This window comes from Salvia splendens, chromosome 16 (assembly GCF_004379255.2).
Source record: "Salvia splendens isolate huo1 chromosome 16, SspV2, whole genome shotgun sequence".
Lineage (NCBI taxonomy): Eukaryota > Viridiplantae > Streptophyta > Magnoliopsida > Lamiales > Lamiaceae > Salvia > Salvia splendens.
This window is the reverse complement of record NC_056047.1, coordinates 17127912-17143422: the sequence shown is the minus strand read 5'-3', so window position 1 is coordinate 17143422 and position 15511 is coordinate 17127912. Positions and strand designations below refer to the sequence as shown.

General features: G+C 40.6%; 3 protein-coding genes across 9 annotated transcripts; 1 reads left to right on the top strand and 2 right to left on the bottom strand.

Annotated features, from left to right (window-relative positions):
- Positions 1–528: 528 nt before the first annotated feature.
- LOC121771591 (pentatricopeptide repeat-containing protein At4g19440, chloroplastic-like) lies at positions 529–5444 on the bottom strand. Of its 7 annotated transcripts, none has more exons than XR_006044086.1 (4): positions 2681–5444; positions 1403–1517; positions 1072–1207; positions 529–949 (listed from the first exon to the last, which is right to left on the bottom strand). XR_006044086.1 is itself a non-coding variant. In XM_042168416.1 (2 exons), exon 1 carries the CDS (start codon positions 5442–5444, stop codon positions 2691–2693), a length of 2754 nt encoding a protein of 917 aa, XP_042024350.1. In that variant the 3' UTR covers positions 1561–2206; positions 2681–2690. The 7 variants fall into 7 exon arrangements, 1 of the variants encoding a protein (XP_042024350.1); XR_006044087.1 differs by having other exon boundaries at positions 529–943; XR_006044088.1 differs by having other exon boundaries at positions 1116–1207.
- Positions 5445–9247: 3803 nt separating this feature from the next.
- On the top strand, positions 9248–12152 carry LOC121772220 (protein NUCLEAR FUSION DEFECTIVE 4-like). Its single transcript, XM_042169229.1, has 3 exons — positions 9248–9735; positions 10649–11553; positions 11626–12152. The coding sequence occupies exons 1-3, from the start codon at positions 9427–9429 to the stop codon at positions 12095–12097; spliced, it is 1686 nt and encodes a 561-aa protein (XP_042025163.1). The 5' UTR covers positions 9248–9426; the 3' UTR covers positions 12098–12152.
- On the bottom strand, positions 12109–14140 carry LOC121772221. The gene has a single exon (XM_042169230.1). The coding sequence runs from the start codon at positions 13700–13702 to the stop codon at positions 12248–12250; it is 1455 nt and encodes a 484-aa protein (XP_042025164.1). The 5' UTR covers positions 13703–14140; the 3' UTR covers positions 12109–12247.
- Between the last annotated feature and the right edge of the window lie 1371 nt (positions 14141–15511).

Genomic DNA, 15511 nt, shown 5'->3' with positions numbered 1-15511 from the left:
CATGATGTGTATATATATATATATGATTCTTTTACAACGCATCTCATTTATGTAGGGTTGTCAGTGCAGCTCGTTGCTTCAAATCTGTCTCTATATGGGATTCAAAAGGTGCAAAATTGGACGAAAGCAAGCCCGACTAAATCAAGATGAGAGAAAGTCTCAAGAGAAAAGGAAGAGAGCTACTTTGAGAGTTTGTGCTGCCATATCATACCTATGGAGAAGAGCTAAAGCATTGAACGGGCATTGCGGCCAGGCCCGGGAGACGAGAACCGATCTTCAAGTGATGGTAATGGAACCACACTTCTCTATTCCAGTCATTCCCATTAATAATGCGCCATTGTATTAAGAAAGTAGCAAGGCAACCTAGTTTATAGTTTGAGTTCTCTTTTTCTGGTTATGATTACTTGTGCCGTACATGTTATATAATGAACATGTGTTGTATAGACATTACATGCCACAACGATCTTAATCTTAATTAACTACAGATCATTATTACTAACTTATTTGGCTAGGGATTACAAGTCTATATAATCAGGGATGTATACATTTAAGTTGAAAATGTTACTTTTTATGTAATATTTGGTGAATACACGTGCAATGCCATACACAGATTCAATGACAAGACTATTATTGAGCATTATACACTTAACTGGATGCTGTCTGTTATTTCAACTATATTCAACAGATTATATACATGTATGTATAAATTTCCCAGCTGCATTCTCTCCCTCCTACATAATTGGAATACATTTTCAGATTTCCAACCGATGTGCCTGCCATCTTCTACATATCAAGGGAGTATTTGAATGAAAACTAACTGCACCATCGGATTCAAACAGTGACACTTTGCAATTTCGTAGACTCGCTTCAAGCACAACCCATCCACCAAAATGGTGCGACTATCATATACTACAATATCTTGACTGTGGGCATAGCTCATACTCTGACCCTGTCATGAACCGTTACATTTATGAATTTGAGAAAGAAAAGTTCAAGATGTCAACTTCTACAAACTAACAGAAACAGTTGGCCTAAAGGAGAAGTACAAGTAAAGGATGGAGTTCGATTAACCTGATACAGTAGTTGAATTCTTGTTTTACCGGAGGTACACTTACACTTAATGATCATCAATCGCTGTGGCATTCGTGGCTCAACTCAACACTCTTTGTTGATGGGCAATCTCCAATACTGCTGTACAAACCTGTCACTGTTAGATAAAGAGACAGATGTAAGAACTAATACACAGAATTCTAGAGAAATTGAGAGATATGAATAAAACGCATATTAACAACACAATAAAAACCAAACAATTCCAGCAGAGATATATATATAATTCAATTGGATATCTTAATGCGGAACAGAACTGATGCGAGCAGGAAGCACTGTGAGCAAATTCTGGTACCTTAAGTGATTGGAGTCTGAGATTGAATCAACACTCAAGCTCAGCCTGGCAGAAGTCAGATGCTCGCGGACCTAATTTTTGGTTTGTTGGATGATGCAATCTTCATGTCCCAAAGCTGAAATTGACATCCAGTAATAGTTTCAATAATATCACTATCATAAGAAAAAAAATGTAAGCCTTCACATAAGCAGAGGGCAATCTGATTATATTCTAAGAACAACCATACAAAGAGTTTAGAAGGAGGAGAAGAAGAAGAAGACATATAAAAGTTTCCTTCTGATGGAACTATACTACCAATTAAATTCACAGTAAGAGGCTGTAGACTTAAAGGCATCATACTCAAAACAAAAACGTGATACAAATCCATATCCAGTATCTGCTTAAAGGGTTCTTCTGAATTCAAGAGTACTTGGAATCATATGGGAGACAAAACAAGGCAAGCATATATGTTAAGCAAGAAAAAAAACACAATTTGAAAGACATAATATTCCAGATGACTTTCACAAAAGCTCTCCATTATTTAATTCGATCTGGATCAATTATTTTAGCACAATATATGATTTCAGGCAAAACATTTTATCTCTAAAGCTAAGTAGTTAGTATATAGTAAAAAAAAGTGTTGTCAGGGGCGCCGGGCGCATTAGGGGGGGCGATTTGATCAGGTTGTTTAAGAATTTGAAAGGCTATAGGCTGGCCCGAGCAGTCCCACCAGCGCCGCCTGAATATGGCTCGCCCCAGCCACCTTGGGGAGATTCCAATCGAGCCTCGTGCGCCCCACGTGCTTTTGACAACATTCGTCAGAAACTTGTTAGGATAAAAAAAAATTAGATTAATCTACAAAACAAACATACAGTATTTTGCAATCATAATAATGAATTCAAAAGGTCCAGTCACTAATATGCTCGGGGTGACGATTCTACCCACTATTGTAAATCGATTTTTAGCATTAGTAATCTTAAGCAAACAAATAAAACCGTCATTCAAAGGAAAAAGAACTGTCATCCAACCTGCTCTCATTCTAAGGAAAAAGAACTGTCTCTATCAACTACTAATCCTGGAACACACAGAAATGCACCCATACACCCAAAAACAACAAAAAGAAAGTAACAGATGCACAAAAATTCAACAACGCCCGGAAAAGAAAGAGGTAGAAGAAAAGGAAGAAGGTTAGCCACAAGAACACCATCATAAAAGAATAAATAGATGTGTATTTCTTTATGAAGAATTAATTGTAAGTATTTTTGTAACTGCATGAGGGGAAGTAGAGTAAAGGCCTACCAGTCCAGAGTTAGTGGCTTTCTTTCTTTGATTGCTGGGACATGCAGTGAACCAATGAAGTATGTGCAACATCATCTAAATTTATTCCTCTATCAGACATGTGTTCCCACAGGGCGAAGGCTTTCTTTGTATCCCCTTCTTTGCAGAACCCTTGTGACAGCACATTATAAGTCACAGAATCAGGAGTGATACCTTTGCTTAGCATTTCCCTAAGACCCTCAGCAGCCTCTCCTGTCCTACCCAACTTGCAGTACCCATGGATTATTACTGTGTAAGTTATCTTATTCGGCTGTATGTTAAATGAAGACATTTCCTGCAAGACACTTGTTGCTTCATTCATCTGGCCTAGCTTACAATAACCACCAATTAGTGCAGTGTAACATACTACATCAGGCTGCAAACCATCCTTTCTCATTTCATCAAACAGATATGTTGATTCATTTACTCGGCCAACATTGCCCATTCCATGTATTAGAGAAGAATAGGTGACCAGGGTGCGTGGAATACCTTTGCTTCTCATCTCACCAAAGAGTTTGAAGGCCTCTGGCATGTTTCCAACCCTAGAGTATGCTCCAATGAGTATGTTATATACAACAGAATTCGGCTTAATATTCTGCTGCAGTAACATATCAAAGAAATTCATAGCCTCCTCAAAATTTTCACCATTGCAATACCCAGCTATCATTACTGCATATAAATGAACATCAGGAACAAGATCATTCCTTTGGCATTCGTGCCACAGCATCAGCGCTTCATCCATTTTACCCTTTTTAGATAACCTGTTTATCAGCATGTTGTACGTCATAATGTCTGAGGAGATTCCTTTCTCAGTCATTTCTTCCTTGAGCTTAAAGCCAATTTCCAACATATCCTCTTTGCAACACCCGTAGATGAGTGCATTGTACGTGAAAGTATCCAACTTAACACCACAATCCAACATGCTCTTGATGATAGATTTAGCTTCTTGCACATTACCAATTTCAGAAAGTCCAAAAACAAGAGCATTTAAGGTCACTGTATTGCAACCAACTCCTGTACCCTGCAGATCATAATACAGCTTCAAGGCTTCTGAATGCATATGATTCTGGCAAAGTCTGCTCATCAATGTTGTCAACAACATATTGTCAGGCCTCAAGTTCTTAAAGATCATCAACATGGTGTACATAAGAGCAGAGTCCAATCTTAAGTTTTTACATAATCCATGAATGACAGAATGTATAGTACCTACGTTTATACTTAATCCTCCTTTCATCATTTTTCTTAAGAACTGCTCGGCTAAATCTATTTGATTGTCCTTGCAGAGTCCATTTATGAGAGTATTATAAGTAACTGAATTTGGAATAACACCTAGTAATGACATATCATCCTTTAACTTCAGGGCAATTGTCAAATTTCCTATCTTACAAAACCCATGAATCAATGTGTTATAAACAACAACATTGGGAATAAGCCCCTTACTCGACATCTTTTTCAAGACACAATCAGCTTCACCGTATTTCTGAAGCTCCATCAGACTGTTAATCAGAACACCATAAGTAACATGAGTTGGTTGAATCCCCTTATCTACCATCCTCTCCTTAAGCTGGAATGCCTCTTCCAGTCTCCCGCTTCTACATAGGCCATGCATTAGATTGTTATATATAACAACATTCGGTGTAACTCCTTTACTCTCCATTTGCTTAAACAGTTCAATTGCCTCCTCAACCTTACCTCTTTTGCACTGCGCATTTATTGCAATACTGTATAAGTGAAGATCTGGTGAAAATTTTCTCGAAACAATATTAAAAACTTCGTAGCCTTTCTCAGGTTCGCCTTCCTTAACAAGAGTGCTCATAAAAAAAACGCAAGTCCTGACAGATGGAACCAACTCTCTACTGGCTAAGAACCTAAACACATCCATTGCAACATCAAACCCGAAGCTCTTAAGATCACTAACATAAACATGAGCCAAAATATCAAACGCTCTCACCCCTCCCCTAAATCTCTCCGAACCAAAACAAGCATCTGCCAAAACAGTAGCAATCTCCCTATGCAAATCCCCAACATCATCCCTCAATGCCATGGGCAACTTTCCATCAATCAATCTTATCAGGAGCAACCGCGCAGCTGAATCGAGATTCTTAGAAAGCAACAAGTGAAACAACACGCAATACGATCTAAGCGAAAACCTAAAGCTGCAGCGGTTCCCGGCAACGTAAAAGAACTTCAATGCGGTGGAAGGATCAACATTATTATGAATTTCCCAAAAAATAGAATCAAATTGGCTAGGATTCAAACGCGTAAGCAAATCGCTACAGTGAAATGAATTCAAATTCGGTGCGGAAAGAGCAGAAGAAAAACTCGCGGTATCACGAAATCGCTGATCAAATGCAGCTGAATCAGGGGGATTCGGCGATTGAGGAGCCTCTTTTGGTTTAGGTTTAGGTTTAGGTTTAGCGATTAGATTATCCGGTCGCGGTAAGGGATGAGGCGAGACGGTTAGCGGTCGTTTGATAGGAAAGAAGAGTATCGCGGCGGTGTTGGTGGCGGATTTCTGGAGGGCGGATCTTCTCATGTCCATATATAGATTGGGATTGTAATTGGCGAGATTAGCAGGAGCGGAGGTGAAGAAATGGAGGTCTAGAGAGGAGGTGTGGAAAGAGGGGAAGCCATGAAAATCGGGGAGAGGTTTAATGGTAGCGGAAGAGAAGAGGCCACGAGGAGCAAGTGAGAGAGAGAAGAGGTCTATGTCAGGAACGATTAGATCCCAACACCCCAAAACCATAGAAAGGAGATGCAGGGTTTATGACGACAGAGCTAAGAAGACTCACCGGATATTTCATTGGGCCGGGTTATTTTAATTTTGTTAGCGGCCCACTTTGATATATTAGTATCTATGCGTATTAAATTTTTGGCTAAAACTTTTAATAATAAATTATTCATTTTTGTTCCTAAAAATTGTTATTTTCGGGATTGCAACAAAAAATATATTTAGGGGTCGTTTAATGTAAATGTCGGAAAAAATTTAAAAAATAGTAATCAAATATTGGCATACCAATTCATCGTATCGAGAAATAATAAAGATACCGATTTTTTAGTATATAATGATTTCAGTAAGGTATGATAACTTACCGAAATAATTCGGTATAGTAACGGTATGAATTTTTATATATCACGGCTTACTGATATTACGGTATATCATGTACATACCAATATCAATATATAACGTAAAAATGGTACATATATTTATACATATAGTATTCAATAGTAGTAGTATGTTTTTAGAAATTAATATATCATATTGGTATTGCGGGTAGTGTACCAAAATTCAGTATTATGTAAACTTTGATGTATGAATTTTGACACGACATACCGAAAAGGCATACGGTAATATACTGAAAATTTCGGTAAGATAAATGTGTAGTGTTTAGTCATACCAAATTTTTGACGTGGCAGCCCATCGGGTGACTCCAAGGAGTAAGCAACATGCCAACTGGATTGGGCCTCAAACAAGCATTTGGGCCTCCCCTCAATTAAACTGAATTGAGCCTAAAACAAAATAAGGGTCATACTCCATAGTTAGGGTGCGTTTGATGGCCCTGATAGTATATGATATGATAGGGTTGGTGGAGTCCAATTTTGCATGATTGAGTCTTAGATAGTTATCTTGTTCTAGTGTTTGGTTGCTATGTCAAAAATCTTAGTTTAGCTTAACTTTTGTTTGATTGAGCTACTTTAAACATTGGATATAAATATGTTTTGTTGAAAATAACCACATTAGTTTTTGTTTAAGGCATGTTTGTCCTCATTGAATCCTATTTTGGTGCATTTTCACCTTGATCCCGCCCTCACAGATTCACCTACTGAGCAGCGAGAGAATTTGTTTTCACAGGCAACGACCAGCACGAGGATTTCGGACTGCAAATCAACACTACCGAAAGATGAAATCAGACAATTAAACTGATAAATATTATATGTAGAAGAGGTTTAGGAGCCAAGAAAAATTTCAGGAGCCTTGTTCAGAAAATCAAGTCTGCTCTGCTTTGTCTGCTTTACGTTAGCTTGGCAGCACAGCTTGAGCCTTGCCAAGCTTGTTGGACTTCAAAACAGTCGGTTTCCACTCATCGTTGTGATCCCGTTTATCCATCTGCTTACGCTTCTTGTAGGCCGGAGACTCTTCACCATCACTAGAAGAGTAGCCACCATCCTCTAGCCTTCTCTTTTCAGGCAATGCATCAATAAGCTCTCGGTTGCCTTGGATTTTCCTAGCATCCTTTTTCTCCTTGGCTATCCCAAACACATCAAAGCATAGGTCCAACATCGAAGTAGATATATTAGCAAAATCAAGACACAACAAGCTTCAATCAACTTGAATTTGTTTGCCTTCAGTTTATGCCTCTTGGTTCTTTCATAAACTAAATCAATACAAATCAGCATAGTCATTAACTTATTTTACAGAAGAGAAACATTGTAGATTACCATCGGACCACCTAACAACCAAACAACAACCATCAATATCATACACCCACCCATGTAATCATCTAAGATTCAATATGATTTACCTCACTTTGATCTATGCAAAACTATATAGGGTTTTGATCTATGCAAAACTAGATTTAAATACAAAAATACAGAACAATATCATACGTAGGGCACTTTTAGGTCATAGTTAGTTAATTATTAGGTCATGCTAACAAAGCATGACCTAAAATGATCTTAGCATGACATTAAACCCAAATATTATAATATGACCTAAAATTGCTTAATTATGACCTTCTGTGTTTTTGGTTAATTGTTGACCATTAGATCATCTAATCCTAGGGCCAAGATTTGGGCTGCATTTCTGGATTTAAATGCATTTTTATTTTGATCATCTCCCTATATATATATGGGTGTGTTAAGGTCCTTAGCAGCTATCCAGTCCAAGCTTCTTTTTAATCACAACCTTGGATCCTTGAATTGGATGGTTGTGATGATCTGCATTATTACACTATAATGGTGCATTATTAGTCGGTGTGCATTATTCAACTGAAAATCTGCATTATTAAATGACACATGGCATCAATCTAACCGTCAGATGACAAAATCGTAGGGCTGAGATTAAAAAGAACAATAGCACAAAAGATGCAAAAAGGAAATGAATACATCCATATATATATATATATATATATATATATATATATTCCCAATCAACTATAGTCAAATAAAGGTTTACATCTGCCATTACGCAGATGATCATGATTGACAATGAGCAAAACTGGAGTTTAACAATATCAAACTAGATTAAATGTTTAGGTACCAAAATTTACATATATCTCAAATAAGCACCTCATTCTCCTTTTCCCCATAAACAAGTTCACCACTCCCATTATATACGAGGATCACCACTAATATTTACATGAATATTGATGTCTACATTATATAAGTACAACAACAAAACTGAAAACATAACTGTGAAGCCGTTGTTTGCAATTTCTCCATTCAAAACTCATGAATTGAGTCAGAACTTCCTAAAATTACGACATAGCTTTCTTGCACACGACGGGGTCAATACCATTCTCAATTTCAGATATATAAACTCGTCCAATTCCATCGCAAAGACGTATGCTTAATTCAAACACTAAATTACATAAATATTATTTGTCTCATAGTAAATTCAGAGGTTGTAAAAGTCATAATTAAATCCCAATTGCACTTCCCAGAAGGAAGCTTGAAGACAGTTCGACTTGTACAGATGTGTGCAAATGAGAGTAGACATACCTTGCGAATTGCTTCTTGGTCATCCATGGCGCCTCCTCAATTAATCAGTGGTTCTCCAAAACATACCGAACGCTAATCCTGCGGGTTGGGGTAAAAATTCAAACAATGAATTGGGGCAGAGCAGCGCAAATTCAGGCGACGACAACAAGCTGGCGAGACATGTAGATGGAGGGGTATAAAGGTCATGGGTAGTTGAATTTGCCTAATGGGAAGAAGTAGATAACTTATATCGCTGTCTGCATTGAAGTTAGAGATCCGTTTTATTTTCCCGGATCATGAAGGTTGTGTATCGTACCAATCAAAAACAAGATAGGACCTAGATAGAGGGCACTATCTTTGCCTATCATACCAACCAAACCAAACGAGGCCTCATAGTTAGAATGTGTCCTTTTCTTTAGAAAATGAGTAAAACGAAAGCATTTTTTACCGGCAACAATATATATAAAAAAACACACACAATATATAAAAAGAAATTAAAGATCATATTTTGATGATGTAAAACGTAACTCATGTTATATTTGATAGTATAAACTAAATAACTCATGCCTTTAGCTGAGGAGCATTATCAACAATTTGTCCTACTGTATTCATGATTCAGCTTATACATATTAAATGAGTTGTTCATATAAAGAATTTAAGATACTCTATTATAGCAGCATTTGCGATTTAACTAAATATATCAATAATTTCGGATATGTTAGTAATTTTTTAAAAAATGAAAATGTGGTATTTGTGATGCAAACTTGTACGCAATAAACAAGTAGCAACAGGATTTATTGAAAGAAAAGGATTGCAAATATAATGGCCAAACAAAATAAAAATATTTGCCGACCATAAAAAAGCATTAATCGGGTGCGCCCGAACTTGTCTTTGTCTTCATTAATATCCCCTAAACTAACACTTCAAAAATACCAAAAATACCAAAAATATTAGCGTATATAAAACTCTCCACGTAACCATTCAGCATTCTTCGATCGGCCGGAAATTTCACCGGCGGCGAAGCTGCAATGGCTGCGCAATCGAGGAAATGGATGATTCTGGTGGCCACGATCTGGATTCAGGCGTTCACGGGGACGAACTTCGATTTCTCGGCCTACTCATCGGAGCTGAAGGCGGTTTTGGGAATTTCGCAGGTGCAGCTCAACTACCTCGCCACCGCGTCGGACCTCGGGAAGGCGGTGGGGTGGTCATCCGGTGTGGCGCTGATGTGGATGCCGCTGTGGGCGGTGATGTTCGCCGCGGCGGCGATGGGATTCGTCGGCTACGGCGCGCAGTGGCTCGTAATTAGTAACGTGATTACGTTGCCCTATTTCGTGGTTAGTTACACCCTCCCACTCAATTTGGCCTTTTCTAATCTTAATCTTAATTATTATACAATTAAAATTTGAAATTGTTGATTGACGTGTTTATGGTAGAAAATGGATGTATTATTGTTAGTCAGATCGCTGCATTATCTTCTCTTTTTACTGTATTTCAATGTTGTTATATTTTACTGTTTTCAAGAATATTAATACTCCCTCGTTCCTTTCCTTGTTAATAGAAGCGATTCTTTCCGATATAGAGATTAAGAATACTATGTAATATGCCAAGTGAACAATTAACGAAGTAAGAAAGTAAAAGTAAGAGAGAATGTTATTTTTTAACAAAATTATCCCTCAAATTGTAAAATGACTATGGCCTAGTTAAAATAATTACATGATTTCTACACGAAGAATGGTCCCCTATCAAAAAATTTATGATGGCATCAAATCTGTAGAAGTGAACCTTATTTTTTCTTGGGAAATGTCTACTACAGTAGTACTATTTTTTAAGTTATCACTTTATCCAGCATATTTGTGGCAACCATAAGTTACAGCCAAATGGCTTCATAGGAATCACAACATGTTATGAATTACGACTAATTCTTGAATTCATTTTTTCATTTACAATATTCAAAGCTATACATGTAGATTTGGGATTTGTGTAGCTAAGTTCTTTCCTGAACCTAATGCTAAGCCTTTGACCGAATTAACTCAGTCATGGTTATAGGATTTTTTTACGGCTGTGCTATTGGTAACTAAACAAACAAATTGAAAATATGTGAAGACAAGTATAAGAAGTAAGAACTCTATTCAAACACAACATTAGATATAATCAATATGAAAGTATCAATTGCAGTGATGAAAAATATGTTCTGTGTTATAGCATCATCTAATGCAGTGGCACTGCATCATCAAATTTCTGCTACAGATATTCTTGCTTTGCTTGTTAGCTGGTTGCAGCATCTGCTGGTTCAACACAGTCTGCTTTGTCCTCTGCATCAAGAATTTCCCCTCTGCAATGCCGCTCGCGCTCTCCCTCACCGTTAGCTTCAATGGCGTAAGCGCAGCTCTATACAACCTCGCGGTGAAGTCCCTCAGCCCTTCCTCATCCGCTGTTTACCTCCTCCTCAACGCCTTGATACCCCTCGTCACATCCCTCATGGCTCTGATTCCCATCCTCTGCCAGCCCCCCCTCGATCTGCTCGATCCGGACGGTGTCAAACGCGACCACTTCACGTTCCTCAAGCTAAACATGCTAGCAGTCGTCACCGGGCTGTATCTCCTCTTCCTCCATCCATCAGATCTGTTCACAGCTCGACTCCTCTGGTGTGGAGCCATCTTCCTTCTGATCCTCCCTCTAGGGATCCCCGGGATTCTGTACGCCAGAGAGTGGTTCCACACCACAGTCTACAGCAGCTTCCAGCTCGATGGCTCAGGGTTCATTCTCGTCGATGCTGAGGATCTCGAGCTGCATAAACAGCTCCTCAGCCGTGCCAGCAGTGTGGAAAATGGGCTGACCTACTCTGGAAATGGCGGTGCATCATCAGCACATGGCATGTCTGGACTGGACAGGTGTGCGGTCATCACGAAGGACCAGCTAGTGATGCTCGGGCACGAACACACAGCAGGGGAGCTCGTACGTAGGTTCGACTTTTGGCTATACTTTGTCGCTTATTTCTGTGGAGGAACCATAGGTCTGGTGTACAGCAATAATCTTGGGCAGATTGCTCAGTCACTTGGGCATAGCTCAGTCACCCCCGAGCTCATCACGATATATTCCTCTTTCTCCTTCTTCGGCCGCCTCCTCTCAGCCACACCAGACTACATTCGAAGGTTAGTAGTGAAGAGCTCCATTTGTGGATGATGCTGCATAAATTTGAAAACAAAAATGTCATATTTCTGCAGGAAGGTCTACTTTGCCAGAACTGGGTGGCTGGCCATAGCTCTCCTCCCCACGCCAACCGCGTTCCTTATCCTCTCCTTGTTCGGAGACCGCGCCTTCATGATCCGAGTAGGGACAGCGATGATCGGGCTGAGCTCGGGGTTCATATTTGCAGCTGCAGTTTCAATAACATCAGAGCTGTTCGGGGCAAATGGCATGGGTGTGAACCACAACATTCTCATCACGAACATCCCAATCGGGTCCCTCGTCTACGGCTTCCTGGCAGCGGCAGTCTATGACATGAATGCAACGGCGGTGCTTGGGCTCGTGGGAGAGACACTGGTATGTATGGGGAGGAAATGCTATTTCTTGACATTTGTGGGCTGGGGCTGCATTTCTCTTGTGGGATTAGCCTCTTGTGTGATTTTGTTTTTGAGAACTAAACCTGCATATCACAGATTTGAAACAAATAGAAGATCTATGATTTTGTCTTAGATTTTTCAACATTTCATTGAAATGGACTTCTCTCTAACTTTTTTTGTGTGGTAAATATGTGCCTGAAAACTCAGGGAAAAGAAAGTAGCAAAATGAAGTCATACATATTTCGAAATAAATAAGAAAAGAAAAAAATGAAACAAAATCCATCTAAGAGTAGATACAAAAGGTCTCATTTTTTATACAAAGAAATAATCTCTCATACGCCATTGCCATTTTCCTCGCCGTGAACATCGAGCTAGCATATTCCCGGCAAGCCCTCCCTCTCTCCGCCAGCCTCTCCGCCCCCTCCGCCGCCGCCTCCTCCAGCGCCTCGTAGAGTGACTCCACATTCGGCGAGAACATGAATCCGTACTCATCGTCAACCACGATAGTCCCCTTGATGCTCGGAAACCTCGACGCCATCACCGGCTTCCCGCTCATCATCGCCTCCATCAGCGTCAGATCCAGCCCCTGCGGCCGCAGCGTAGGGTTCACAAACACGTCGATCGCGTTGTAAAACCCTCGCAATTCCGACGGATTCATCGATCCGAGGACGACCACCTGATTCCCCATCTCCTTGTACCGTTGCATCCACGGCCCCGCGCCGGCGACGATCAGGTACGCGCCGGAGTTCTTCGTCTTCAGCAACGAGAATGCCTCGTACAACAGCGGGTGCCCCTTGTCCTTCACCAATCTCCCGGCCACGCCGAGGACCAGGGTCGCATTTGGGGGAATTCCGATTTTGGCGCGAAAATCGTGCCCTAATTTGAGATTTTGCTTGAAATCTTCCTCATCGACGCCGTTGACGATGACGTGGACTCGTTTGAGCGGGATCTGGTAGACGTCGCGGAGCATCTCGCCGCAGCTGTCGCTGATGGCGACGTGGTGGTGGTAGTGTGAGAAGAATCTAATCTCGTTTAGGACCTTGGGGATCATGACTTGCAGGCTCTGATTGAACGCCGGCGACATGATCTCGCCGGATTTCCGAGTTAGGTCCTGGTAGATGCTCGATTGCACGCTCTCGAGCGCGATTCCGTGCCACGACACGGCGAGGTTTTCGAGGCCGCGCGCGAGCCAGAACGGCAGCGCGACGCTCTCGGAGTGGATCACGTCGAATTTTTGTCTGCGATTCTCCTCTTCGTATTGCTCCCAGGCTTTGTTGTATCGCCATTTCTCCGGCTCGCCTTCGTGGAAGTGGATCACCGGGGAGGCGGCGGCGGCGGAGGAGGGCAGGGGGACGGCGGGAGGGGAGGTGAAGACGTGGACGTCGTGGCCGCGGCGGGAGAGGGCGGTGTGGAGGGTGTGGGCGTGGCGCTCCATGCCGCCCGGGGAGGAGGTGGTGGGCCACTTGCGGGAGAAGACGGCGATGCGGAGGGTGTGGGGCGGAGGGGCCGCTGCGTGGAAGGAGAGCTTGTTCCAGGAGAATTTGGCGCGGCGGAGGTCGCCGGACCAGGGCTTGACGGAGGGGCAGAGGTTGGTGGAGATGTAGTTGGAAGGGGTGTGGAGGAGGAGGAGGGCGGGGATGGTGAAGACGACGATGAAGAAGAGGGTGATGGCGAGGTTGGACCGGAGGTTGACGGGGTTGGCTTTCTTGGGCTTAGCGGCAGCGGCGGCCGTGGCCATTATTTGAGGTTCTTGGTGGTGGTGGAGAATGCGTTTTTCATCAATGGGAATGTTGATATGGAGAAGGATTTAGGCTATAGTTGGGCTAGGAATTAAGCAAAGTGTGCATTGTTTTTTAGTGTGGAAGAAATGGCCTTTTAGTGCAAAGTTGATGCCCCATGTGAGTGGGAGTGGAAGATAGCGTGATTTTTCTTATCCTTCACACAATTTGACTTCTCAACAATGGTATGCCAACTTTAAAAGAAAAAAAGGAAAATATTGTTGTAATTGTATTTAAAATTTGATTGGAAAATACTTAAAGTTTGAGCACGAGCTACCTCTTCTGGATTGTGTGTTACTAGAAGTGAAGAGAAGTAGCCCGTAGGGGCAACGCAGTTGGCAACGAAGGAACATATCTTATTCCAATGAGCTTGGGTTCGAGTCTCTCTATTGCCGTGTAGTTGCTTTCATCTCCCAGGCACAAGTATGAGGCCTTGGGAGATGAGCTTCTGACAGCCACCAGTGGGTTAGGCTTTTCCCTCAACGGACTACTGCGTACCCTGATTGAATCCCCTCACATGATGTCGGGCCGGAGTGTGGGCCGCTCAGGCATAGAATCGCCTTTTTGATGCAATGAAGTGAAGAGAAGTCCATAATCTCATAATACAATGAAACACTTCTATCGGGTGTTATTAAAATACTCATGGATGTCATGAATATGCAATTATGCAAATATGACAAGAGGAGTAGGAATAGTTTAAAAATACAAAGTACTATTGAAATATCCAAAATAGGATGGAATAAACATGGTGTGGTCATATTGGTCAGTATTAGTTGGGTGCAAATCCAAGAGATACCAAAATATTTAAGTATTAGGCATTCAATAATGGGCGTCGATGTCATATATTATATGATGGCTCAATTTATTAAAAGATTGCTCAGAATAATAGTAATTTGTTTCTGGTAGAAGAATTAATTAGGTACAGTTCCACAAAGTTTCAGCAACCTAATTAACAATTTGAAAATGAGAGATCTTCTTTACTTTGTAAGTTGCCAAAGTCAACGCCAAATTTGCCGCATATGGTGCTGCGATTTTAACTTATTTAACGTGAGCATTTTATGGGGCTAGATATTATGGCTCGTCCCATGTTTTCATTTGACCTTTTTAAAAAAAAAAAATTAAGTTCTTCCACTTCTTTATCATAATTTTAAATTATACTCTTATTCCAAATATAAAATTAATTTCGTCCCACTAGTTTCAAAAGAAGACAGACTAACCTTAGTTTATCAAGGCATCTACAGCGTTTTAACATGCATCCTCGTTATTAGTATGATATTAATTGGACTTCATTAGTCTCCTAAATAGAAAAAAAAAATGATCTCTGAATTAAGATTGGAGGTTTGAACTTTGAATACTAGGCAGTACTGTATGAATTTTGGTGTTTGCCAATTGTCATATAACAGGGATAAAATAGGCAACACAAATTATGCAAACAGTACTGGGCCTGGATAAGGGGCTACCCTTAACTGATTGGGCTCACATATTTGGGCCACATCCGAATATAATACACCTAATTTAGTGTACGTTTTTCTTGTTGGACCTACTGGCCTGCGTTGCAATTACATTCGCATGTAGATAACTAAAAGAGGATAGTACTATTTTGATCCTAAACATATGGTCGATTTATGATTTTAGTCCAGAACATTTACTTTTTGAAATTCGAGTCCAAAACATTTCCGTCATTTTTTACGGTCAACCATCAATTAGCCCAATTTTGACCCGATTAGACTTAAGATGAGATTATTAATTGGTTAATATTATGTTAATTA